Source organism: Hyperoodon ampullatus (assembly GCF_949752795.1).
Source record: "Hyperoodon ampullatus genome assembly, chromosome: 11".
NCBI lineage: Eukaryota > Metazoa > Chordata > Mammalia > Artiodactyla > Ziphiidae > Hyperoodon > Hyperoodon ampullatus.
The window spans coordinates 6,714,319-6,740,685 of NC_136924.1; the positions used below are offsets into that span (position 1 = coordinate 6,714,319).

The 26,367-nt window shown below is 37.0% G+C and overlaps 1 protein-coding gene across 1 annotated transcript in view; it reads left to right on the forward strand.

Moving 5' to 3' along the window:
• Nucleotides 1-8,521: 8,521 nt before the first annotated feature.
• OTOGL (otogelin like) overlaps nt 8,522-26,367 on the forward strand; it is a gene marked incomplete at both ends in the record, with an annotated part of 156,347 nt that continues 138,501 nt past the window's right edge. The window contains 6 exons of the mRNA XM_079714238.1: nt 8,522-8,600; nt 9,655-9,694; nt 10,646-10,694; nt 17,440-17,506; nt 19,196-19,294; nt 23,123-23,277. Coding sequence (XP_079570364.1) covers nt 8,522-8,600; nt 9,655-9,694; nt 10,646-10,694; nt 17,440-17,506; nt 19,196-19,294; nt 23,123-23,277 — 489 coding nt within the window. The remainder of the gene's footprint in view (nt 8,601-9,654; nt 9,695-10,645; nt 10,695-17,439; nt 17,507-19,195; nt 19,295-23,122; nt 23,278-26,367) is intronic.

Genomic DNA, 26,367 nt, shown 5'->3' on the forward strand with positions numbered 1-26,367 from the left:
AAAGGAAGTGATTAAAATGTGTTCCATGCCTTCAAAAACCCACAGTAGGTGAGACAGACCAGTAAATATATAATACATTGTTCTGAGAGCAATGACAGTGGTATGGATGATGCATCACACAAAGGACTGAGCACCTTGTTGTTGGAGAAGGGCTACACAGCAGGGGTGATGTTTAAATTTAATATAGAAGATGAGCAAGAATTAGCTCGGGGAATTCCCTGGCTGTCCAGTGGCTAGGACTCTGCGCTCTCATTGCTGAGGGCCCAGGTTCAGTCCCTGGTCAGGGAACTAAGATCGCACAAGCCATGTGGTGCGGCCAAAACAAAAAAAGTTCAAGAACTAGCTTTGCTTTACCACAAAAGAGTGGATATTAAGTCCCCTGTGTCTAATCCTGTGTATTTTCCTATCTGTTTCACCAGAGGTGGTAGTTCTTAGGCATAACCTGTGAAAAAAAGTAGAACTAGATGCTTTCTTCCAGACCTAGTGAAGACCACTCTGAAGAGAAAGCCCTCCCAAGTGCCAGCCAGGGAAGGGCCATATCACCACCTCTAACTGCTCTACTGAAGCACTGACCTTACTAATTCTTCTAAATAAGGAAAGTTGATGCTACAATATTGTTGCATATAACTAACAACCCCAAATCTTAATGGCATACTACACATTTATTTTTCTGGACCATGTGCATCAACTCTGAGGCTATTTTACGCTGCAATCTTTTCCACATGTTTCCTCATTCTCCTTGGACTAGTGGCAATCCAGGACGTATTATTCTTCTGAGGGATAGCAGAAGTGCAAGAGAACAAAACTCTGAAACACGTGTAAACCCCTGCTGGAGTTGTGTCTGTTAACATTACATTGGCCAAAAGAGCCATGTGACCAATTCAAACATCAATGGGGAAGTGAAGTATACTTCTACTACTCCAATGGGAGGTATTGCAAAAGCACACAGAAAAGGGAAGACGTAATTCTATAACAAGGAGAATATGAATGAACAACTGGAAACAATCATCTATCCAAGTGTGTTCCTGCCTGTTGTCTGCATACTACCACATAATTCTTAGATGAAAGCCTTCATCTCCAAGCCACTCAGTGCTGAAAAATGTCTCCCAAACCCCCAGTCTTGTCACAGCTTCCCTGTGTTACTGAAGTTGCCCCAACTCCCACCAATGGAGTACTGTAAGAGAAGTCTCACCTAGAGGTTCTCCTGGATCTGACTCTCGGGTAGCAGAAGAGTAGCTGTATTCAACACAGTGCTTGGTGATACAGAGACTATTTCACAGTGCCTCATTTCTGTTTCTCTTGGGGTTCTCACAACTTTCATCTCCCCTCTATACCTTTCAAGAAGATTTTTCTGGGAAAATGTAACATCTTTGGGTATATATAAATCCTAGTTTTCCAATTTTTTCCTGTGTCTAAACAGATGATTTGGGAATCTTGGAATAGTAAACCCCATCTAGTTTATGGTATCTCTTACTAGAAGGTCATTGTCCCAAGATCAGTAGTTGGCAAGCTAGAGACCCAGGAGAGCCGATGGTATAGTTCTTGTCCAAGTCTGAGTCTGAAGCAGAAGACCAATGTCCCAGCTCAAAGACAGTAAGGCAGAGACAGCGAATCCTTGCTTACTTGCCTTTTTGTTCCATGCAGTCCTCCAGTGGATTGGAGGAGGCCCACCCACACTGCAGAGGGCAATCTGCTTTGTTCAGTCTACCGGTTCACATGTTAATCTCATCCAGAAACACCTTCACAGACACATTCAAAATACTGTTTAACCAAATATCTGGGCACCCTGTGCTCCTGTCAAGTTAACACATAAAATCAACCATCACAGTCAGTCATCCTCCTTTTTCTCAGTTCCTCTGTCTCAGTCATGGATCACTGCATGTCAAGGAATAAAATCCTAACCAAGTTAACTCAAGTAAAAAGGAAGTGATTGGATAGATGTAGTCATAGAAACCAAAATGTGGTGAAACATCTTCTCCATCACTTGTTTCTTTGCTTCCTTCTGAACATCTGTTCCATTCTCCTATTTCTTCTTGCATAGTAGCTTTCTTTCTTATTTAACAACATGTACATAATTGGAAAATAGCTGTCATCTCTAATTCTGTGTGACCACAAAGCCCCAGGGCCCACAGACTTATGACTACATGTGACTTTCATCTCTATGATTTATGTTTCAATGCCTGAGAAAGAGAATTGGATCCATTGCTAGGACCACCATATATTATTTCGTTTAGCGTCAAGTGCCTATCCCTAGTGGCCAGAGAATGTAAGTGCCTTACTTCCTATTGCTGCTGTAACAAATTACCACAAACTTAATGGCTTAAAACAAAAATTTATTATTTTATGGTTCTGGAGATCAGAAATCTGAAATCAGTTTCACTGGGCTAGAATCAAGATGTTGGCAGAACTGCATTCCTTCTGGAGGCTTTAGGAGAGAATCCATTCCATTGCCTGCTTCTAGAAGCTCCCTGAAATCCTTGGCTGGTGGCTGCTTCCTCCATCTTTGACTCTCTCTTCCACTCCAATCCTTCTGACTTCTGCTTTCACTGATAAGGACTCTATGGTTCTATTGGGCCCACAAGGAATTAAGTTAGAGGAGTTGTTAATTACATCCATAAATCTCTTCTGCCATGTAAGGCAAAATTCACAAGTTCTGGGAATTAGGATGTGGTTGTCTTTGGGGAGCGATTATTCCACCTATCATAGTGAGAGTTGAAAAGATGTAATGCCAATGGAGCAGAAGCTATGTAGCCTCTGGGAGGAGTTTCTCTGCATAAGAAGTGTGGAAAGAGTAGGCAAATTAAATAACAGATACACTTCATCTTCCCAAACAAGGAACTGTTTGCTAGTAGGTAGTGAGGCTGGCCCTCAACCTCCACTTAATTTTTCCGACCTCTGCTGCTTTCTCCTCCAGTGGGATCTATCAATGCCTCCATATTTGTAATGCACTTGCATTCCTTTTTTTGTACTAGAATAGACTAGTTTGGTATTTAAGATTCCCGAAGCTAGATTCTCTATTACAACACAGATGCCTAACCCCCTTAGACTCATGGATCAGAAAACACTGGATGTGATGGAGGTGGGGTTGGGGACCTGTGCTTCTAATATACTCCCTAGGTGATTCTGGCATACACCAAAGTTTGAGAACCACCTCTGTATTCTAAGGTAAAGCTGATAAACTTATCTTGTTAGAAGAGAAGACTGAAAAAAACTTTCCAAAGGAACTAGTGTGTTTTCACTGCAGCTTTTGGGAGATAATGATAACAATTTTGCATGTAACTCAGTAAGACTCTAATTCAGGCTGGAAGCCAGGGAAGAGGTCATGTCAAGATAAGGGGGAAACACTTTTTAGGGCTGATCCGACCTTCATGTGACTCTCAAATCACAATGAAGGGCTTAGTTTTTTCTGAGTTATGTTTTCATACTGATTTGTGCTCTGCTGAAAACCACAATGATGCCACGTCTCTAAAGGCAGTTTTTCTGTATTAACCTTGCCAACTTAGAAAAGGTAGAAGATGATAAGCTGATGTTTGACACTCCAGGCTGCAGTTTGCAGTGGCTATTGTCATAAATCATTGTCAGGTGTCTGAGTTGGAATCTTGGTGTTATATGAAGTCATCTCAACCATGACACTTGGGGATCTGACAGGTTTTCTTTTATATTTTAAATAATTTGATCCAAGTATGAGATGCTTTGATATGCCTTCTTTATAAATTTATAGTTGTTTGTTTTGAATAACTTGGATATAATTATTAGAAGAGTTAAATAAGTACTTACCTGTGAATCATAGATGGCTCCATATCACAAGTTTGTAATTCAGTTGAGAAAGTATGTTGCAAATACATAAAGTAGTAACCTAGAAAATGAGAGCATATAATTTTTGGTAGTTGATGGTTCTGTTTTTGGCAGTGCAACAGATGAGATGATCTAAAAATTTGTCAGCTATAAAATACTTGGGCACGCTGAATAAAATAAAATATTCATCTATTTAAGTGGTTGAATAGAAATAAGGAATATCACCAGAGGCCAAAGACAAAGCAGAAACTAGATTTGGCATTCCCTCACTTTGAGTTTGGGATTTGAATTTATACTCAGTATGCTGGGAACCCTCAAATTGAGAAATTAACATGAAATTCCTTGGAGCAATTGGCAGAAGTACATGCAAACTCTTTTTTGGAGAGGCATACCTTCAACGCTGGCAGTAAAGAATTACCACAGAAAATGTTCTACCAGACGTGAAACCAAAATTCAAAATTACAAAACCTATGCGGTAATCCACCCTAAGTGTGAGAAGCCAACACAGCAAGCAACAGGGTTAGAAGCCTCCTCCTCCTGAGAAATTCAAGTAATATTATCCCTCAGCAACTCTAAAATAAGTAAATCTAAAATGACTGAAGATATAAAATGGAATTGAAAATGTGAGAAACCAACATAATTTATACTGTTATATGTGTAGTACATTGTATATTACACTATATATTATAAATGCACATGTAATGTGCTATAGTATGTAAGTGCTACAGTAGTTTAGAAAATAAAGAGAACTGTGGGAAATATTGGTTTTATATCAAGAACTTGATGCTAAAGTGTTGACAAGACAAAACTTTAGTTGTAGGAACATTACTTCTTTCAAGATGAAAGATACTGCAAATCAGTGGCACCATAGCAACTTGAAAAATGAATGTCCCTATAAAACACAGCACATTAACTTCTGTGGGTGAGCTTTAAATTGAAACCATGACCAACATAGATACCACTTATGACACACAGTCTGTATTCAGAAAAGCTAAGATAGATGTCATTTACAAATTAAATTATATGAAGCATTCCAGAAAGTGCTAAGCAGCACACCTCCTGAAAGCATAAATAGAATACTGCAAAACTATCTTATAATAAGGTAGTTAAACTCAGAGTGGTTAAAATCACGTCAAAGATACAGGATTCTGTTTGCTGCTCAATGATGACATAAATTCTAGATAAAATCACTGAACCTGAAATATGTTAGGTTTAGTAAGGCAAGTGAGGAATAGTTGCATTTCACTAGTAGAATGTGATATGATGGGAATCAAATGTTATCTATTTTAGAGTTGGTTTCAATGAATGAAAAGTGGGTGTTATATAAGTCACCATAGAAATTAATTTTTCTTAAAGATGATGAACTTCATTAAAAACACCCCTTTCTTTATTATTGACATATAAACTATAAGCCCAGCAATTTCCCATTCCTGACAGTTGTTTTTAATGTGGTGTGTTGAGGCCAATAGGCTGTCAGGTGTCAACTTTCTAAAGATCATATTCCATGTGGGAAAATGTGCCGTGTTCTTGTATCAGAAAGGGAACTGTTTATCTCATGCATTATGTAGTTGCCTCAGACTTCTTATGAACTTAATATCTCTTCACAAGCTGGTGACTGACTCCCTTTTTGCCAGAGTTCCTTTGTCAGGGTAGAATGAAATATAAAAGCTGTCAACTAAATTTTGACAGTAATAACTACATGTAACAACAGTCATAAATTCCTTTTTTTGTGGTTCTGGGTCTAATCTTTCATCTAAACTCTCTATTCTACTGTAGCTATTCATGGAAGTCTATTTTGCCTATTTTCATGCAGCCTACCATTTAATGTAATGAATTCATAGTGTAGTTAGTTGAAAAAGAACTTGGAATTTCTGGTATTGTTTTCTCTGCCATTGTTCATTCTCCTTTACTAATCTCCGACCTCCTCTAAGCCTGGGGGGAGGAGGAATGGAAAGCCAGCATATGCTAAACCTCTAGCTATAAAAGAATGGTCACCCTGAGAATTCCCATTATAATTTCTTCTATTTTCTTTACCAGACAAAATAATTTATAGGTTTTAAATACATAGAGTTCAAAATAGAATAACAGTAATAAATATGCCAGGTGATATAACCTTGGAATTTTCAACTTTAACCAGTGAAAATGGCTGTGATGCTTTTGAATCAAACGTTTAAAGATACTGTATGAAATTTGAGATGAAAAGTTGAGAGTTACTACATTTGAATTAAGAACGTAAAATATCCAAGTTTATATTAGAAAGAAGTACTTTTCACAGGCTTTATATTGCTGTTTACTAATCCTTTTTCACCAAGTTCTGGTAGTATTTAGAAATAACTATAAGCATTATAAAAATGTTTCTTTTTTGAACCATGAAATTTAACTTTGGTTTCCATCTGGGATTTTTCCATAGGTATGTCACTTGTGAAAAATTTTAAGTCAAGCAGCTACCAGATTGGGGAAAAAAATCCTAAAATATGATTTATAGAATCTTCATATTTTAGGTCGATTTTTATGGGAAATTATGAAGATAAGAGAAACTGTTGTAAATTAAGGAGGGGACTTAGTAATGTATATTTGTTATGTACATTTCCATGTTTTTCAGAAAGAGTTAATGAGCATTTTATGTAAATCAATTTCATGCCTTTAATTTAAAAAATTCTTTGGAGGAAAATTATTGCTCTCTAAACAAATTTCAAGCTTAATTTTTTTTAAACATCTTTATTGGGGTATACTTGCTGTACAATGTTGTGTTAGTTTCTGCTGTATAACAAAGTGAATCAGCTATACGTATACCTATATCCCCATATCTCTTCCCTCTTGCATCTCCCTCCCTCCCACCCTCCCTATCCCACGCCGCTAGGTGGTCACAAAGCACGGAGCTGATCTCCCTGTGCTATGCGGCTGCTTCCCACTAGCTATCTATTTTACATTTGGTAGTGTATATATGTCCATGCCACTCTCTCACTTTGTCCCAGCTTACCCTACCCCCTCCCCATGTCCTCAAGTCCATTCTCTACGTCTGCGTCTTTATTCCTGTCCTGCCCCTAGCAAGCTTAACTTTTAAATTTATTCTGTATTCACATCTTCTTAAGTATCTAGACTATTTTAATTTTGATTGTGGTTGAGTAGATACATAATTTTTAGACCAATAATTAGAATGTAACTATAAATAACTAGGCCTATCTGTTTAGACTTATATTAATTTATTGTCTAGTTAGTTTGAGTAATGACCAATAACCTTTCAATAAATATTTATTAGACACATATTATACTTAAATTATTTAATCTAATCCATCAAAATTTAAGAATGAGTGTACATGTACAAGTGTGTGTGTGTGTGTGTGTGTGTGTGTAGGCATATAGCTACTTATATTTTGGGGGAGTTGGTGTGGTTTTCCTGCTTTAAAAATGAATTTATAGGCAAACATCTCTTGGCTCATAGAATTAGCAATTGTGTAGGCAATGGAAAGGCATTAAAATCATGTAAAGCAAGAGTAAAAGATTATTGAGTTTGAGACACAGAAAATAAACTGTTTATATAGTAGATGTTGGGCATGCAGTACATCAGGATGTTAAGGATATTTTCACAGAAAAGAGCAGGAAGTCATTGCACAAAAAGTGTCTGAATACAACAAGGTATTAAGAACTGCTGTGTGTTTTTGTCTCATAAGGTAGTTCCTGTGTAGTTAGATATTCCTTACCACTGTGCCCCCATCTGTTAAGTGAGTCTGATACTTTGCAGGTAACTGATGGGATCTGCTATAGGAAACGTGCACCCATTATATAATCATGGCCTTCACTCATTTATGGGGCTTAGATCATCTCTATGGAGTTCATTACGAAATATTAGAGCTGTTCTCTAATGCCAATCCAGGTAGTCAATCGCTTCCAGAGAAGAGTGCACTTAGTGTTGGATTAAAAAGTTCTTTTTTGTTGTCTAATTGGGTACTTGTCCCAATTAGAAAAACAGGGTGTGAAGGAAGGTTTTCAGGATTAGGTGAGTTACTTTATTTTCTTTTTAAAGTCAAATATTAGAATATCATCTTTTTGTGTTATTTTCTGCTTCTATTGCAGAATGTTTAACAGAAAGATCTGTGGGCACATGAATATGTCAACTTAAACTACACTGTAATGGGACTGGAGTTGAAAATATATGTACATAATTTTAGTTTACTTATACTTCTTAAAGAAAAGTTTATGAAAACATCTAGACATTCTAGGAATGATTGATAGGATTTTATTTCAAAGGACAGTAATTATTTTATGAATAAAACAGTCTTCTTTCAAAGGACAGTAATTATTTTATGAATAAAACATGGAATAGATCACTAATTAGGAATAATGCTTATCTCTTGTGACATCAGGAGATAATAGGGTTTTTTGTTTGTTTGTTTGTTGATGCTACTGACTTTAGAAGTCATAAAAGGCTAATATAGGCTAAAAAGGCGTATGATGTGCAGGAGTCGGGTAGGGTGTAACTAATACCGGCTCAGTAAGAAGCTGCCATGCATTGCTAATGAGAGATTCAGCCAAAGGGTTACCTGCAAGTTCTAAAGCTTCAGATGCTGTATGTGGTTAGAAATCCTGGAATTACTTTTTGAATTACTTTATTACAAAGCTATATTTCTAAGAATTTGAGCACTGTACAAGTACTCATACTTCTAAGATGCCATCTTAGTAAAGACCAACAATTTGGTTACATTTCAGGGAGAAAGGCTATACTGAAATGAACATTGTGAGAAAACTCAATTTAATGATACCTTGGAGTATATTCTTGCTTCATATACTGCTGTTTTCATTACAAGGTAAGAACTCATGTTAAACTTTTACCTTATTGTATTTTAGTCTTCCTTGTAAATTGTAGAAACTGTTTCCTCTTATACTGTAAAACATTTTGAAGTCATTAGGATGGGTATATACTAAATGACACCCAGATCATTTTTTGGGAAAATTTTTAATAACATAGATAATTTGGAACTTTTAGTTTTCATTTTCTGAGTCTCTTTTTTAAATGTTAAAATCATGATTTTATCATGATATGCAGCTGTACTGGAAGAAGCTCTGATTCTAACTTTTTCTCTTCTAAATAATGATTTTAAACAGTTGTGTAATTTAAACATTTGAAATTTTATAAAAGATAAGGAGACACTGAGTACTTAAACTTTCTTGATGCCATCAACCCAAAGAATGGTAAAGGAATGTTTTAAGAAGGACTTTAATGTTTGAGACTAAAAACTGATTTTCAATTATATTATAGCAATATTTATAAATTAATTTTTATAAAATATTTTTATGGCAGAAAGCATTTATTTACATTCAGTTGTTAATTTTTAGTCCCTGAAAAGGGCTGTGTATTTTGGGGCTTGTAGAGGAAGTGCGAGAAATTACTGAAGTGTAGAAGACCAGCGAGGTCACAGGCACTATCTTTCAATCCTAGTAGTGATGGTAACTCCAAGGAGAAAATGTCTTAGAGCAGCGAGAGCTGGAGGGGACTTTGAAGATCAACTTGGCTACCACTGTTATTTTGTGATGTGTTTGCTTAAGTTTGGCATTTACTAAGTCGTAGGACTGGGACTAAAACTTGTATCTCTGACTTCAAGACTAGTGCTTATTCCACTGTATCATGTCTCTGTATAAATCAAGGTACACTGCCCATTCTTTCTGAATTACTGGTCACCCTGATGTCTCACAGGGAATTTGCTGGTCAAAATACTCTAGAAAATGTAAAATAACTAATAGTAAAACTCAGTCTAAGTTTCAGAATTTAGGTTTAAATGATCTGTTTTATAATCAGATCATGTGATCAAGATATTTGGATAATTTTTTTCATTCATATATATATATATTTATCTCTGGCAGGTTATATTTGTACTTCATCCATCTTGACGAGAACATCAAAGTGAGTATTTCTTTTTCTTTATGTCCTCTAAAACATAAAGCTAATGGGAATGAGCAAAGCTCAGCAGGTCAGTGTATCTGCTTTTGAAAAAATAAATTAAATATTTTACAAAATAAGGGCATGAGATTTAGTTCTTTAAAACATTTCCACAAATTAAAAATTACTAGGCATTCAGTTCCTTATTTATGAAACAAAAATATTTCCTTTCATTTTAAGAGGAGTTTTTGGTGGTGTCCAATGACTGTAGATACTAAGGGGACATTTTTCACTTCAAAGATTTGAAAAGAAGTTATATTCAGTAATTTCCTATTTCATATTATTATTAATGTACATTGTTGATTAGAAATGTGCTGTATTCTTAACATAGAGTAAAAGTTTTTAATGATAAAAGAATAAAATGTTTCTAGCAGTAAATAATGAAAATCATTTCTTGGACTAAACTGATCTGCTTAATGAAAAACGGAATTCTACTCACTGTTTGATTTTGATAACCCACAGTTTGATGTGCTTATGCTCATTAATGTTAACCTACCCTTTAAGAATGGAAAGAGAGAGAATCGAGTATTATGTTTGAAAAACGTGAACCTGCACTTGTCGAATACTTATCTCACCAGTTTTATGAAGGCATGTGGAGAAATTCTCATGCATGTTAGTGCTACAGTGTTACACTATTTTATTTCTCTATCTCAAAGTTCCTTCCTAAAATGCAGTTTACATCAGAGACTGGAGAGATCTGGGGACACTCCCAAATTTTGTAAAATGAGACAGTGCCACCACCCAAAGCTAACCCCTCCAAAGGGGGGAGGGGGACCTTTTCAATGTTAAAGCAAGAAAGACCTCTTTGATAAAGTGATGGAAATCAGGAGGAAAACACCAGCTCTCTCTTGGGAAAGGCTTGTTCAGGTTGCCTAGGGGCCTTTGACTATACAAGTTCTTTTTGTTTTCTTCCAGAAACGGGTTTAATGAAAATCAACAGAAAAGAGCTCTTTTAGCAGCCCAGGTAGGTTATGCCTCAGATGGAGAGAGCGGCAGAGAAACAATCCATCCTGCTTTGGGCCTCTGCTGTCACTTCAACAATGAGACCTTTGTGGAGGCGAATAAAATGCTAAAAACAAGACAGGAAAGAGGACGAAGAGGCAAAGTAACTTCTCTAGTGCTGTTCTGTGACCCTCCAGTTCAGGCTTAGCTCACATTTACTTGTTTGTGGTCAAATGCTTTTTGCTGTTCACCTCGGTTCCCTACTGATAGGCTCCCAGAATTTGTGGGAGATTTCATCTCAATACTTGCCGAAACATTTTAATTGGTTTAAAAATTAAGCACAATGATAATAGGACAAATACAAGCAAACAGAGGCAGAGAAAGGTGTACGTGATCTGAGTAAAGTATCACAAAAGGGCATCAGAGGTGTCCTAGTGTCCTGACAAATGGGTTTTATGTTATCTAATAAACCTAAATTACAGGCATTGATGAAGAGGTGACCTTTCTTTTTTTAGAGGGGTGGGGTAGCACTGAATTTGAGGAGGCCTTTTTGCTTGGGTCCCTCTATATAAAGGATATTGGATAACATAATTGCAATATCTTCAAATTATGGTTGGAATGTTTAAATGGGTGGATTTTAAAAAATATTTCTCCGTTAAAGATGGATGGTAAGATAGAGAATCCTAACTCAATATTAAGACATTTCTTTGGAAAGTAATATGATTTGAGTATTTATGTAGCAAACAGCTTATATATTCAAGGTCTTTGTCAAACGCTGAATTGCAGTCAATTTCTATTAGCATTTTATGATGGATGCCTGTTTTTTTTAAATATTTTGTGAACTTAAAGAGAATTGAAAAAATATAGATGGCAGATTTGATAGGCTGTTGTGATGATTCAGAAGGCAGAACTAATTTATTCTTATCAAGAGTGGAACTCTTTCTTTGCACTAGAATGGGCAAAGGATTGTCTACGGAAGGGAAACACTTTTTTTTCTTAAAAAGAGTATTTTGTGTACTTAAGTACGTATGTGTCATGTGAAGAGGTTAAAATGATTTTTCTCTGAGAAATGTCAAGTTGGCCAGTAGACCATATTAGCCACAAAAAGATATCAACGTGACTCAGCAGCAAATCCAATTTTGAGAAAAACTGTATTCTGGTAGAACCCACTAGATGAAGAATCTGTGAAATATACCCCCACAGGTGTCACATGAAACAGCCTGTGGATGGGCTTCTACTGTTGACCATTTGGATGATTTTAGAATTTGTATAATTTACCCCCCTAGAATTATCTTAATACCTCCCTTTTGTTAATAAGTAAGGAACACACTTGCCTTGATTTCCCTTTTAGAGAGGATGAATAGCTGGACACTTGCGCTTCTCTTTCCTGCAGCTAGAGAACCTGCACCAACATTACTTAACATCTGAACAAACTTTAAGGGAAGAAACGTTAAAGAAGGGCAGTGAGGTCGCAATCACGCGTTTCACTGTTTAGGATTGAAATTTCATCTGTTACGAGGCCATTCTTGTCCACAGATTCACTCCCCTGCTCTAGGAAGACGGAGCACTGATGGACAGATAATGTGCACATAAGGACTCAGGAATATGTTGGCAATGAGATAACAATGACCAGAGAAAGGGTAGACACAGACTTCTGTCAATGGTGTAATTGTGCACTACAGTGATTTCTCATCTAAAGACTGTATTTCTCTGTGCTTCTCACCCTCCTGTGGAGATGTAATCAGCACGGAGGAAGAATGGGTTGTCCTCTTTCATCGGTTATGTGAATATATGCACCCACTGCTTGGAATTTTTTTGCATTTGCATCACATTTCAAAATTCTTCTCCTGAAAGCAGGGGCAGATTATTTATTTATTAGAGGTTGCATACAATTTGTACGTGCAGGAGTGAGGGAGAGCGGAAGGGGAGACTAGGAAGGGAGAAAATCCAGCACAGCTGTTAATGAGGGGCCTTCCTGCTTTAGGCATCTGGGGCTCAGTCTTGCTGGCATCCCTCTGAGGAACTGTGTACAGTGTTTTAGAATTGTTTCTCCAAGGGATGGGGGAGCTGGTATACTTATCTACCAACACCTGCCTCTCATTCCTTGAGGGCAGCTTCTGGGGGGACTTAAATCCCCTGAAAGCCATTTCTCTTGTCTATCCTGCTTGGACTCTACCCTAAGGCAGAGACAAAAAGAAGCTGGTGCTTGAGGGTCTCAGTGTGCACAGACACCCAGACGCAGGTGAAATCCAAGGTGAGCTGCGAGGATATGTGGAGGGGCATCAGCAGAACGGTTTATAGTCATGGTTTGGGAGGCAAATCATTCCCATTTGCATAATGTCTATTTCTGGTTCAGTTGGTATTTGTGGACAACACACAAGGGACCATGCTAGAGGTATAACCATGAACAGCGGTGTTTGTTCTCTAGAAATTCAGTGTCTAGTGGAGGTAGAGCTGTAAAGAAGTCATTTCTGTGTAACTTGTTCATCGCATCTAAGACACCACCAATTTTTTGCCATTATTTGTATGATATAAAAAAAACAAAAGAGCTCCCAATTATAAATGTAAGATGTGCCATTCTGAGTTCAGATCTGTTATAAAAATAAAAGCTGTGTGTCATGTCTTAACATGAAATGTTGTAGTATGATGAGTGGAATGCTGCAGAGATTAGGATGCTGTGGTAACCAGGAGGCTGGTGTGCTAAGTACTTATTGTGATTTTCATGGAGGAGGTGTAGCCTGAGTTGGGTAAGAGGATATGGAGTGAAAAACAAATTATATGTTTTTGCCTTGGTCTAATGTTGTCAAGTGCATTCAGTTTTTGCTTAATAATAAAAGTAGGTAACATGTTTACAACACTTATGTGCCTTGCACTATTTTTGGTGATTTACTTATCCCACTTCATTTAATCCTCACAATTCCGTGAGGCAGTTATTGTTATTCTGTTTTACAGATTGGGAAACTGAGGCTGAACAGGTTAAATAATTTGTTCTAGTTTATAAGCCTGTATGAGACAGAGTTGAAGTCACTATACACTTTTAGTGAGCATGAGTGATGAGTCGTTAGCGCCAAAGTAAGAAGAATTTGGTGCCCAGTAATATTGGTTGTTGTGTTAGATTTAGGCAGTTGCAGACAATATAGCTAAAGAGAGAATAAGACTTGTCTTGAGGGAATCCAAGTCACAGACTTTTGTGAGTCTGACTTAGTTTGAAGAGAGAGGAAAGGGAAAAAAGAGGAGATTGAACAGTGAGGACAAAACCTTGGAGGAATGAAAGCAGGAGACAATGAACTTGGAGACATGATGTGGGCCAAGGACTTTAGAAAAGAGCCTTGAAGTGGTGAGAGAGTGTGGGAGTCCCTTTGTCTGCCATGGGGCAGGTTTGCCCTTTAAAAAAAAAGTACTGCAGTGCAAATTGCCAAAATAAAACTTTTACCATGGAGGAAGGAGACCAGAATCTGTTGAAAAGAGGATTGTACCTGAAGTCACATTCTTTATCACCCTTTCTTTTTTTTTAACATCTTTATTAGAGTATAATTGCTTTACAATGCTGTGTTAGTTTCTGCTTTATAACAAAGTGAATCAGCTATACATATACATGTATCCCTGTATCTCCTCCCTCTTGCATCTCCTTCCCACCCTCCCTATCCCATCCCTCTAGGTGGTCACAAAGCACTGAGCTGATCTCCCTGTGCTATGCGGCTGCTTCTCACTAGCTATCTATTTTACATTTGGTAGTGTATATATGTCCATGCCACTCTCTCACTTTGTCCCAGCTTACCCTTCCCCCTCCCCGTGTCCTCAAGTCCATTCTCTACGTCTGCATCTTTATTCCTGTCCTGCCCCTAGATTCTTCAGAACCAATTTTTTTTTTTTTTTAGATTCCATATATATGTGTTAGCATACGGTATCTGCTTTTCTCTTTCTGACTTACTTCACTCTATATGACAGACTCTAGGTCCATCCACCTCACTACAAATAACTCAATTTCATTTCTTTTTATGGCTGAGTAATATTCCATTGTATATATGTGCCACATCTTCTTTATCCATTCATCTGTCGATGGACACTTAGGTTGCTTCCATGTCCTGGCTATTGTAAATAGTGCTGCAATGAACATTGTTGTACATGACTCTTTTTGAATTATGGTTTCCTCAGGGTATGTGCCCAGTAGTGGGATTGCTGGGTCATATGGTAGCTCTATTTGTAGTTTCTTAAGGAACCTCCATACTGTTCTCCATAGTGGCTGTATCAATTTACATTCCCACCAATGGTGCAAGAGGGTTGCCTTTTCTCCACACCCTCTCCAGCATTTATTGTTTGTAGATTTTTTGATGATGGCCATTCTGACTGGTGTGAGGTGATACCTCATTGTAGTTTTGATTTGCATTTCTCTAGTGATTAGTGATGTTGAGCATCCTTTCATGTTTTTGTTGGCAATCTGTATATCTTCTTTGGAGAAATGTCTATTTAGGTCTTCTGCCCATTTTTGGATTGGGTTGTTTGTTTCTTTGATATTGAGCTGCATGAGCTGCTTCTAGATTTTGGAGATTAATCCTTTGTCAGTTGCTTCATTTGCAGATATTTTCTCCAATTCTGAGGGTTGTCTTTTCATCTTGTTTATGGTTTCCTTTGCTGTGCAAACGCTTTTAAGTTTCATTAGGTCCCATTTGTTTATTTTTGTTTTTATTTCCGTTTCTCTAGGAGGTGGGTCCAAAAGGATCTTGCTGTGATTTATGTCATAGAGTGTTCTGCCTATGTTTTCCTCTAAGAGTTTGATAGTATCTGGCCTTACATTTAGGTCTTTAATCCATTTTGAGTTTATTTTTGTGTAAGGTGTTAGGGAGTGTTCTAATTTCATTCTTTTACATGTAGCTGTCCAGTTTTCCCAACACCACTTATTGAAGAGGCTGTCTTTTCTCCACTTTATATTCTTGCCTGCTTTATCAAAGATAAGGTGACCATATGTGCGTGAGTTTATCTCTGGGCTTTCTATCCTGTTCCATTGATCTATATTTCTGTTTTTGTGTCAGTACCATACTGTCTTGATTACTGTCGCTTTGTAGTGTAGTCTGAAGTCAGGGAGCCTGATTCCTCCAGCTCCGTTTTTCTTTCTCAAGATTGCTTTGGCTATTTGGGGTCTTTTGTGTTTCCATACAAATTGTGAAATGTTTTGTTCTAGTTCTGTGAAAAATGCCATTGGTAATTTGATAGGGATTGCACTGAATCTGCAGATTGCTCTGGGAAGTAGAGTCATTTTAACAATATTGATTCTTCCAATCCAAGAACATGGTATATCTCTCCATCTGTTTGTATCATCTTTAATTTCTTTCATCAGTGTCTTATAGTTTTGTGCATACAGGTCTTTTGTCTCCTTAGGTAGGTTTATTCCTAGGTATTTTATTCTTTTTGTTGCCATGGTAAATGGGAGGGTTTCCTTAATTTCTCTTTCAGATTTTTCATCATTATTGTATAGGAGTGCAAGAGATTTCTGTGCCTTAATTTTATATCCTGCTACTTTACCAAATTAATTGATTAGCTCTAGTAGTTTTCTGGTAGCATCTTTAGGATTCTCTGTGTATAATATCATGTCATCTGCAAAGAGTGACAGCTTTACTTCTTCTTTTCTTATTTGGATTTATTTCGTTTTCTTCTCTGATTGCTATGGCTAAGACTTCCAAAACTATGTTGAATAATAGTTATCGCTCTTTTTTCTTATCCTTCACTCTTTCCAGTTTTTCTAACATCATCTGGTACTCAATTTGACAATTATGAGGCAAATTTTGGGAATGTGTATTCTGGTGAATGTAAAAATGCTGTTGGAAAGGACATTGCCCCAGATGATACACTAAATTGGCATTAAGTTGGAATAAAAATCCATAATTGATTAGTTTTAATAATCGACAGCTATTTGCTACTATTCCATATTAACCTCTAAAAATCCTATGGTTTTATCTGGGTTGCTTAGATTAATATAAATCTTTTTCTTGCTAATTTTTTATGTGTGTGGCATTATGCTGGAATCTTTATATACATTATTTTATTTACTGTTTGAACTACCCAGTGAAGTATATATGTGTCATTGTTCCCATTTTACAGACAAGTAGAAGGAGGCACTAAACAGTTAAGAAAGAGTAAGTAATGGCAGAATCAGGACTCTAATCCAGATCTGTTTGATTCTATAATTCATGATCTTAATGATTACCCTGAAGTGCCTTGGGCTCTATAAACAGATACATATAAATTTCTATGAACTTTAAAGTGTCAGCTCTTTGGAGACTGCAGGTGTCACACTCACACTTCAGCAGCAGAGGCTTCTGTGGATGGTGTCTGCACAGATGGGGCTGCAGGAAGTGGGTACATCACTGTCTGTTGGTCCTTTGGTCCCATGCATTTTCTCCAGACCCATCTGCACTTGGAAGTATTAAAAAACTGCTACTCCCGCAGGCAAAGCAGTCAGTTAATGCAAAGATTAGATTCTGACCAGGCTCTTTTCCAAGGAGGGCAGGGAGGCAGAACTGAGGTCAGAGAGCATAAAGGACTTGTCAAATTCAGGTCAGAAGCAAAATCAACCTTGAAGTCAGATCTAACTACAACCTTAGAGGAGCCCTTTCTGCCTCTCCAAGATTTTGCCTCAATAACCCAAGGAAATACGGAGTCAGCTCTCTATAATTTCTGTGTTTGTAGCTGTTTTCCAGATTTTCCAATTGCATGTTTGTCTTGAATTAAATAATTTAATTCTCTTGAATTCTGATTTCTTTCTCTTAAAGCTTGAAGCAACTTCTCCAAGATATTTCTTCCATGAAGCTATTAATTGGGGTGAGAGTAAAATAAAAGGTTAGTGCTACATCTATGTTTTTGTATTTGCTTTCTCAAAAGACCCTTTTGGGGGATATAGTGAATCAACTCTCAATGATTTCCACATAATGCATGAAGGAAACTGAGCCAGGGTGGTAATAGTACTTAGTAATAGTTTGTTTACTTCATATAGAAATTTGAATTATATTTGGAAATACACAAGGTTAAGCAGTTAGACAAAGCTGATAACTATACGACCAGGAAAGATATCACTGGGTATCAGGAGCTTTTTTTCTGAATCAATTACTGGCTCCTCGATTCTTCGACATTGTGATTTTTGCTTACCAATTTTCCATTTCCATTTAGCAGAATGCTAATGGTAGTTTGAAATTCAATTTGAATTTTTGTTGCATTTAAAATAGCAGGGATTTATGACTAGTTTTGTTTTGATATCTGTTTTCAGGAGAATAAACAGGGTTGTAACTAAATTTTTGAAGGAGATACATTTGCTTACATGATTACTTTAACACTTATTGATTGGAAAAATACAAGATTGTAACCTAAGGTAAAATTTGAAGATATATATGCCCCCCTAGAAAAAGAAAACTGCATTTAAATTTATGAAAAACATCATTTTAATCTATATTTATGATTAAAGTTAAAGCAGCTCATTTCTCCTCAGTTAAGATATACTTAGAGAGTTGTATGTCTTTAAATGTAGAGACATTTTAGATCAATGAATTTTAAGGTGAAAGGATAAGAGAGTTCTAAAATTCTTGCCTTCTGCAGAACTGTGGTTAAAATACCGCAATTATATAAGTGCCTTTCATGACCTGACCATATTCCGGAGAAGGCCAATCTTTAGTAAACACTTTATGGTCACTCAGAGATGTTCTCTAATTCTATTGAGGTGTTACTTAAATCCTTTATGCTTGAGTTTTGCCAGTTGTCACTTAAATCCTTTCTGCTTGAGTTTTACCAGTTGTCTCTTGTGTTCTTATTACAGGAAAATTTTTCACCGTGATTCATTTGCAGTTTTAAAACTCACTAAGGAGCTCCTAGTTTCTTTCTTCCTCTTTCAACATAATTCTTTGGGGTGATTTTTCTTTCCATGAAAGAAAGAATATTTTTGGTGACAACCAGCAGTTATGTTGGCTTCTGCCCCGTTAAAATTAACTATGGGTCAGAAAGAATGCATTCATTTGTAATTAAGCCTGAGGATTAATACACAAACTTCAAATGGAATGTTTAATCATTCTCTTAAAAAAGTAGTTTCCTTGTGAGTTGTATTATATATTGTGCCTGATCCCTTGAGCTAATGATGGACGTTTTTCTTTAATACAACACTTGCTTCTGGAGAAGTAGCTGATCAGACGTGCCAAACTCCGTCAAGGGAATCATCTGCAGCTTGTGTATTTCTGGTTCTCATCATCTGGGACAGGGATTCCTTACATGGGAACTTGACCTTTCAATTGCTTGAAGGAGGCTAACCTTTGCTCTCAGGGTAGTTTGAGATGTGAAAGCCTGTCTTTCTTGTTTCACGGCACACATAATGAAATGAACTAGATAGAGACTTAAGGGGCTTAAGTCTTTAGCTCATCAAGGCAGTAGGCCCAGGGTTCTGTTTGAGTTAACAGAGGTTACTGTTAGTCCAAAGTAAATCTTGACAGATTTATGTTTATAAAAACTGATGCACGCCAGAAGATAACTTATTTTTTTACCCTTCAGGTTCTTGTCCTCATGAATGCCTTAACGGAGCTTTCTGTTCTAAGGCTGGTACATGTGACTGTCAAATATTTCAGGCACTTGGGACACGATGCCAGATTGGTAAGTTTCAGGGATACTTATGAGAGAATTATGAGATGCCGTGGAGAACATGAAGGCATAATTTGCTGTATTAATGTTCATTCTTTGGGAGTTGGTACAATAATGTTGTGTATTAACTAGAGTATCCACAATTTATTTCCAGTAATTTTGAAACAATGTGAAAGAAAATGAGTATGCCCACTTTTAACTTCTCACTGAACTCTATTTCCTCAAATGTTTTTTCTTTTCTGTTTTAAAATTTTTATTTAATTTTTAAATTAGAGTTGATTTACAATATTATTATTCTTTCGTATTCTTTTCCATTGTGGTTTATTACAGAATATTGAATATAGTTCCCTGTGCTATACAATAGGACCTTGTTGTTTATCCATTCTATATACAATGGTTTGCATCTGCTAGTCCCAAACTCCCAATCCAACCCTCCCCTGCCCCCCTCCCTCTTGGCAACCACAAGCCTGTTTTCTATGTCTCTGAGCCTGTTACTGTTTTATAGATAGGTTCATTTGTGTCATATTTTAGTTTCCACTTATGAGTGATATCATATGGTATTTGTCTTTCTCTTTCTAACTTCACTTAATTTGATAATTTCTAGGTCCATCCACATAGCTGCAAATGGCATTATTCATTCTCTTTTTTTATGGCTGAGTAATATTTCATTGTGTGTGTGTGTGTGTGTGTATGTTTGTGAGTGTGTGTGTTTGTGTTTCACATCTTTATCCATTCATGTGTCGATGGACATTTAGGTTGTTTCCACGTCTTGGCTATTGTGAATAGTGCTGCTATGAACATAGGGGTCCATGTATCTTTTCGAATTATAGTTTTGTCTGGGTATATGCCCAGGAGTGCGACTGCTGGATCCTATGGAAACTCTATTTTTAGTTTTTTGAGGAACCTCCAAACTGTTTTCCATAGTGGCCGCACCAATTTACATTCCCACGAACAGTGTAGGAGGGTTCCCTTTTCTCCACACCCTCTCTGGCATTTGTCATTTGTAGATTTTTTAAAATGATGGCCATTCTGACAGGTATGAGGTAGTACCTCATTGAAGCTTTTTTTTTTTAAACATTTAAAAAATTTTCTTTATTGTTGTATCTATTTTATTTATTTATTTTTGGCTGCATTGGGCCTTCGTTGCTGCATGCGGGCTTTCTCTAGTTGTGGCGAGCGGAGGCTACTCTTTGTTGCAGTGCGCAGGCTTCTCATTGCGGTGGCTTTTCTTGTTGTGGAGCATGGGCTCTAGGCACACGGGCTTTAGTAGTTGTGGCACATGGGCTCAGTAGTTGTGGCTCATGGGCTCTAGAGTGCAGGCTCAGTAGTTGTGGCACACAACTACTTAGTTGCTTAGTTGTTCCACAGCATGTGGGATCTTCTGGGACCAGGGCTGGAACCCACGTCCCCTGCATTGGCAGGCGGACTCTTAACCACTGCACCACCAGGGAAGCCCCCTCATTGAAGTTTTGATTTGCATTTCTCTAATAATTAGCAATGTTGAGCATCTTTTCCTGTGCCGATTGGCCATATGTATGTCTTCTTTGGAGAAGTGTCTATTTAGGTCTTCTGCCCATTCTTTGATTTTTTTTTTTCTTCTGTTACTGAGTTGTATGAGCTGTTTGTATATTTTGGAAATAAAGGCCTTGTTAGTCACATCGTTTGCAAATATTTTCTCCCAGTCTGTAGATTGTCTTTTGATTTTGTTTATGGTTTTCTTTGCTGTGCAAAAGCTTATAAGTTTTATTAGGTCCCATTTGTTTATTTTTGTGTTATTTCTATTGCCTTGGTAGACTGACCTAAGAAAACATTGGTATGGTTTATGTCAGAGATTGTTTTGCCTTTGTTCTCTTCTAGTAGTTTCATGTTGTCCTATCTTATATTTAAGTCTTTAAGCCATTTTTGTGAGGGTGTGTTCTAACTTCATTGATTTACATGTGGCTGTCCAACTTTCCTGACACCACTTGCTGAAGAGACTATCTTTTTATCCATTGTGTATTCTTGCCTCCTTTGTCAAAGGTTAATTGACCGTAGGTGTGTGGGTTTGTTTCTGGGCTCTCTATTCTGTTCCATTGATCCATATGTCTGTTTTTGTGCCAGTGCCATGCTGTTTTGATTACTGTAGCTTTGTAGTATTGTCTGAAGTCTGGGAGGGTTATGCCTCCTGCTTTGTTCTTTTTCCTCAGGATTGCTTTGGCAATTCTGGGTCTTTTATGGTTCCATATAAATTTTAGGATTATTTATTCTAGTTCTGTGGAAAATGTCATGGGTAATTTCATAGGAATCACATTAAATCTGTATATTGCTTTGGGTAGTATGGCCATTTTAACACTATGAATTCTTCCAACCCAAGAACATGGGATATTTTTCCATTTCTTTAAATCATCTTCAATTTCCTTTATCAATGTTTTATAGTTCTCAGTATATGAGTCTTTCACCTCCTTGGTCAGGTTTATTCCTAAGTATTTTATTTTGTTTTTGATGTGATTCAAGTGTTTTTTCCATTTTAAATGGTACTGGCCCATTAAAACCAGGTTTCCAATTCATCTCTCTTTTGCTTTATAAATTAGATTTGTTATTTGGAGCCACTCATTCTTTTTGACTTTGAATTAATGGAACATTCTGTACATAAAAGAGGAATAGTGTTGAGAGCTCTTCAAAGGCAGAAGGTTCTTAATAATATTTTTATCCTTGGTGTCTAGGTTAGGACCCTACATCAATAATGACTAAAAAGCATTCATTTGTTTAATGAGTATTTATTGAGCATCTACTCGATCCCAGGCTGGGCACTGGGAAGAGTGAGTAATACAGACATGTTTCTGCCCTCTTGGAGGTTACAGTCTAGAGGAGGGGGACCAACACATAACAGATACACAGTAATTACACTTGTGACATTCTGTAAAGGGAAGTGCAAGATTTTATGAAAATATGCAACAGAGGTAAGGCATACTATAAGAGAAGACTGCCTGAATAAGGAATAACTCTGTTTTTTCTTGAAAAGGCCAAAGTTGGCCAAGCCTAATACATTTAGGTAAATTACAAAAAGAAAAGATAAAGTGATTGTGCCTTATCTTTATGCTCCTTATAGAGTATATTAACACATTTTAATGTCTTAACCAATATGTATTACACATTTTGAGTGCTCCGTAAGTGTCACTGATTTTCATATTAATCTAGAAGGAAAGGTCTACAAAATCAAAATGGAATGGAAGGTGACCCACAAAGGTATAAAGGGCATGAAGGCAACAGGAGATGAAGTTGTATGCTTTAAGACAAACACTGCTTACAGTGTGACCAGTTTGAAGTCATGAATTCCTAAATTCCAGCATACTTTGGATGACTAATGCTCCCCATCCCCAGGTCCCAGACTTCTAAACATGACTTTTTGGTCAGTGGTTAATTTTCTCTGTGGATACTATTATTTTTGAAAAAATTGCAGAGACTAGAACACTGTCAGTGTTAATTTTTAGAACACTTAGTGGTGACTTTTCTTCCTTTCTGAGCCATTATATTTGCTTTATCACTATCACCTTCTTTTACTTTATCATTCTCTCCTCTCTTCCTCTCTTCCAGAGTCTTTGTTTGGAAGCAAAAATTAAGGAAGTTTCTAACATAAATCCTTTCTTCAAAACAACTTGGAGACCATGTTTTTCTTCAGAAGAGTTTGATAGTTTTGAGAGCAGTTGGTAATTTTGTTAGGTATTTTTCCCTGTGATATTGTCCATCAAAGAAGAAAATGTTTATTTTAATGAAAATTAGAATCACCTAGCATGACTGAACCTTGCCAGAAACAGGTATAATTTGTTTTATTCTACTAAATATTATCCTATTTCTTTTCAGTGCCAAACATGGGCAATGGCAGAGATGGGATTTGCAAAAGCTGGGGACAGTACCACTTTGAAACTTTTGATGGCATCTACTATTATTTCCCAGGAAACTGTTCTTACATTTTTGCGAAGGACTGTGGTAATTTGGAGCCTCGGTACACTGTATGGGTAGGTGATTCTAGGACATAATTAACTTAAAAATTATTTCTGGGCAAGCCTGTATTTTTAAAGTACTGGACAAATCATGGAAAATATATAGTAATCATAGCATGAATACTTAGGGCCCTGACTAGGGAAGGAGAGGGGCTGGTTCTGAATGGGATGGGCCAAATTTGTAGCTATTTTGAGTGTATTTCTATCAAGATGGAGCCTAGGGCTGGGAGAAGAAAGGTTTGCATCCATATGGTAGGGACATGTAGGCAACACAGAAATGTCTATATCATGGATGTCATAATATCAACTCCAGTTGACATACTCATTCTTCACGTTTTATTTGATCATTTTCAAGAGGATAGTTTCAGGCATCAATCATATTACTCGTGTATGTTTCCTTCTTGACATGTCCAGTGTGATTGCCATCTGGATTTTTTAAAATGACATACCTCGGTCTAATCTGGGGGCTGGAATTTATTAAATGGAGTGTGTGAATTATATAAACACAGGCTAAAGGATGTGGAGACAGGCAGCTAATTTCTAGGTAGATTGATACTATATGATTGAGCTCAGAGAGTTAGTTCTTAGTTGCAGAGTTCTTCCTTCAAAATAATTCATAGGAGACATCTCAAAATGCAAGCTGCAGAGTAGCTCTGGTAGAAGTAAGGAAGTAGGGACCTCTTTCCCTGCTGTTGTCTTCCTCTGAATTTTCTGGTATCTCAAAACACAGCCAGAAAACTGCAGTGCTGTCCTGTTCTAAAGCTAAAACCCTCCATAACTATCATTTGTTTGAATCTCTGTTGTTGAATCCCTCCGACTTATGTTGGAGTTGCCTAAATTTTCCTCCTCTCTTAGACGAGGCAAATATTCAAAAGTAGGCCCTAAAGCTTTTCAACAGCACCAAATCCTTGTGCCTTCCTCAAAAGGAAGTCTATTGAAAGTTGACTTATGGGACATAAGGATAAAAAATTGGAGGTCTCCTTAGGTAAGGAAGTTAGTGGCATGCGTTTTTAGTTCATACAGGGCTCAGTCCCCTATAGTCCTTTACTCATCCACTCTAGGAAGGAGTTGCTGGGTTTATCACTCAAACATCTTCTGACTCTTTCATTGAAATGTTCTTGTCCAGTGTCTGATCCTTTTGAGGACTAAGGTGTCAAGTAGATAACTGTGTGTTCATAACACACAATGTTCAACTGTGCTTCCAAAGTTAATAGGTAATTGTTTTTACTTGGCCCTGTTTGGTTGGTGGAATTTGCTTTCACATTAACAAATCCATTTACTTTAAATGTCGTCTTTCCCCTATTGTAAAAGTTGTTCACCTCTTTTGTAGAAAATTTGAAAAAATTCCAAGAAGTCCAAAAAATACTATCAGAATGATCAGTCAAGGCTTATCAGTGCTAATGGCTTCATATATTTCCTTCTAAATTTTTTCCTCCGGATTTTATACACATAAATTTGAAATTTTACTATGCATAATTTTATTTCCCGCATTTTCACCTAATATTATATCAAGAACTTTTTTCCCACATGAAATGTTCTTGACAAACACAGATTTTGTTAGCTGTATTTGTTCCAACTATGAAATACTGAAATTATTTAATTGTACCCTGTTTTAGAAATTTAGATTTAAAAAATATTTTCAGTATTTTAAAAGATGTATGTTAATAAATATCTTTATGCATATATCTTTTTTATGCTCTTGATTCTTTTCTTTTTCTTCTTTAAATTCAATTTTATTTTAATGAAAATAATACATGTACTTAGTTTAAAAGGTTTCTTTAAGATATATGAAGCCAAAAAAGAGCCCCTCTTTCCTTCACTCCTTGACCCCAGCTGAAGTCTGATGCCCCAAAGGCAGTTACTTCAATTTTTTTAGCTGTTTCTTCTGGCTTTTACCTAACATGTCAAAATGTGCTATTATTTCTTTATTTATCAAAGTTAGGACTTATTTCTTCACTTCTTACTATGGAAAATGGGAAGTCATCTGTTATGTTATCCTACCTGCCCGTAACACACACACACACACACACACACACACACACACACAAACACAAACACACACACTTTCCTTTTCTCCTCCTAATAGAGTTATATCACCGTTATTGGTTAAATATGTGGTTTTTATATTGTCGTTTACATATTGTACATATATGAACAATATTTATATAAATATTGTTGAGAGCTGAGCCTAATATGTTATTGTGATTTTATTTCTCTGTACAATTTTGTAGAATTAACAGTTATCCCATTTTTCATTTGCTGCATTTTCTATACTTCAATCATTTTTTTCCTTCAAAGTATCTCTAAACAACTGTTCTCAGTATGGTCAGATACATCAGACAATCTCTCAGTTTCTCTTTCCTTCCCATGAGATGTCCCTTCCTCAGTTCTTCATTTTCCTGTTCCAACTGAGAGTGGTTGCTTTTGAGCCTACTGTACACCTAGCACTCAGGATTTTATTCACCATCTTCCTGGAGAATTTCATTCTTCTCTCTCCTGTATTGGTTTCCCTGTTTCTTAGGTCCCGTGAAGTGTCTAGCAGTCCTTGAATTTTGTTCATACTTGAGAGATAGGCTCTAAAAAGCTTATTGGGTGCTCTGATCATGTGGGCAGTGCTTGTTTATAGTGCTTTCTGGAAAGGGAAGATATTTTCCTGGAAAGAGTGTTACCGAACTAGGTTCATTTTGCCCATCTTGCAGCAAAGCCAAAATGCTGAGGTGCCGGGGTTTGCAGCAAAGAGAGGGTTTATTAGGCAGCCAAGTGAGGATAAAGGAGAACAAATCTCAGATCCATCTCCCTGAAGGCAAGGGTCTTGGGGTATTTATTGGATAAAGAATAAAAAAGCAGGGCGGCCTGAGGCGTGGAAGCCTGGGGAAAGGTGACTGGAAAAAGGTGTGGGGAATCGTTGTTCCAAAATGGAGGCACTTAGCATGATCTGAGGGTGTTTTCAGCCCTCTGACGTTGAAAGGTCACCACACTTGCACGTTGGAGCAAGTTGGAGGGGAAGGGGTCCTCCCCAGTCTTAACCAGCTAACTCAAACTAGACACCCCTGACACCAAGTTCCTGGAAAACAACTCGGGCAAACATCTTATTGTTTAGGCTAC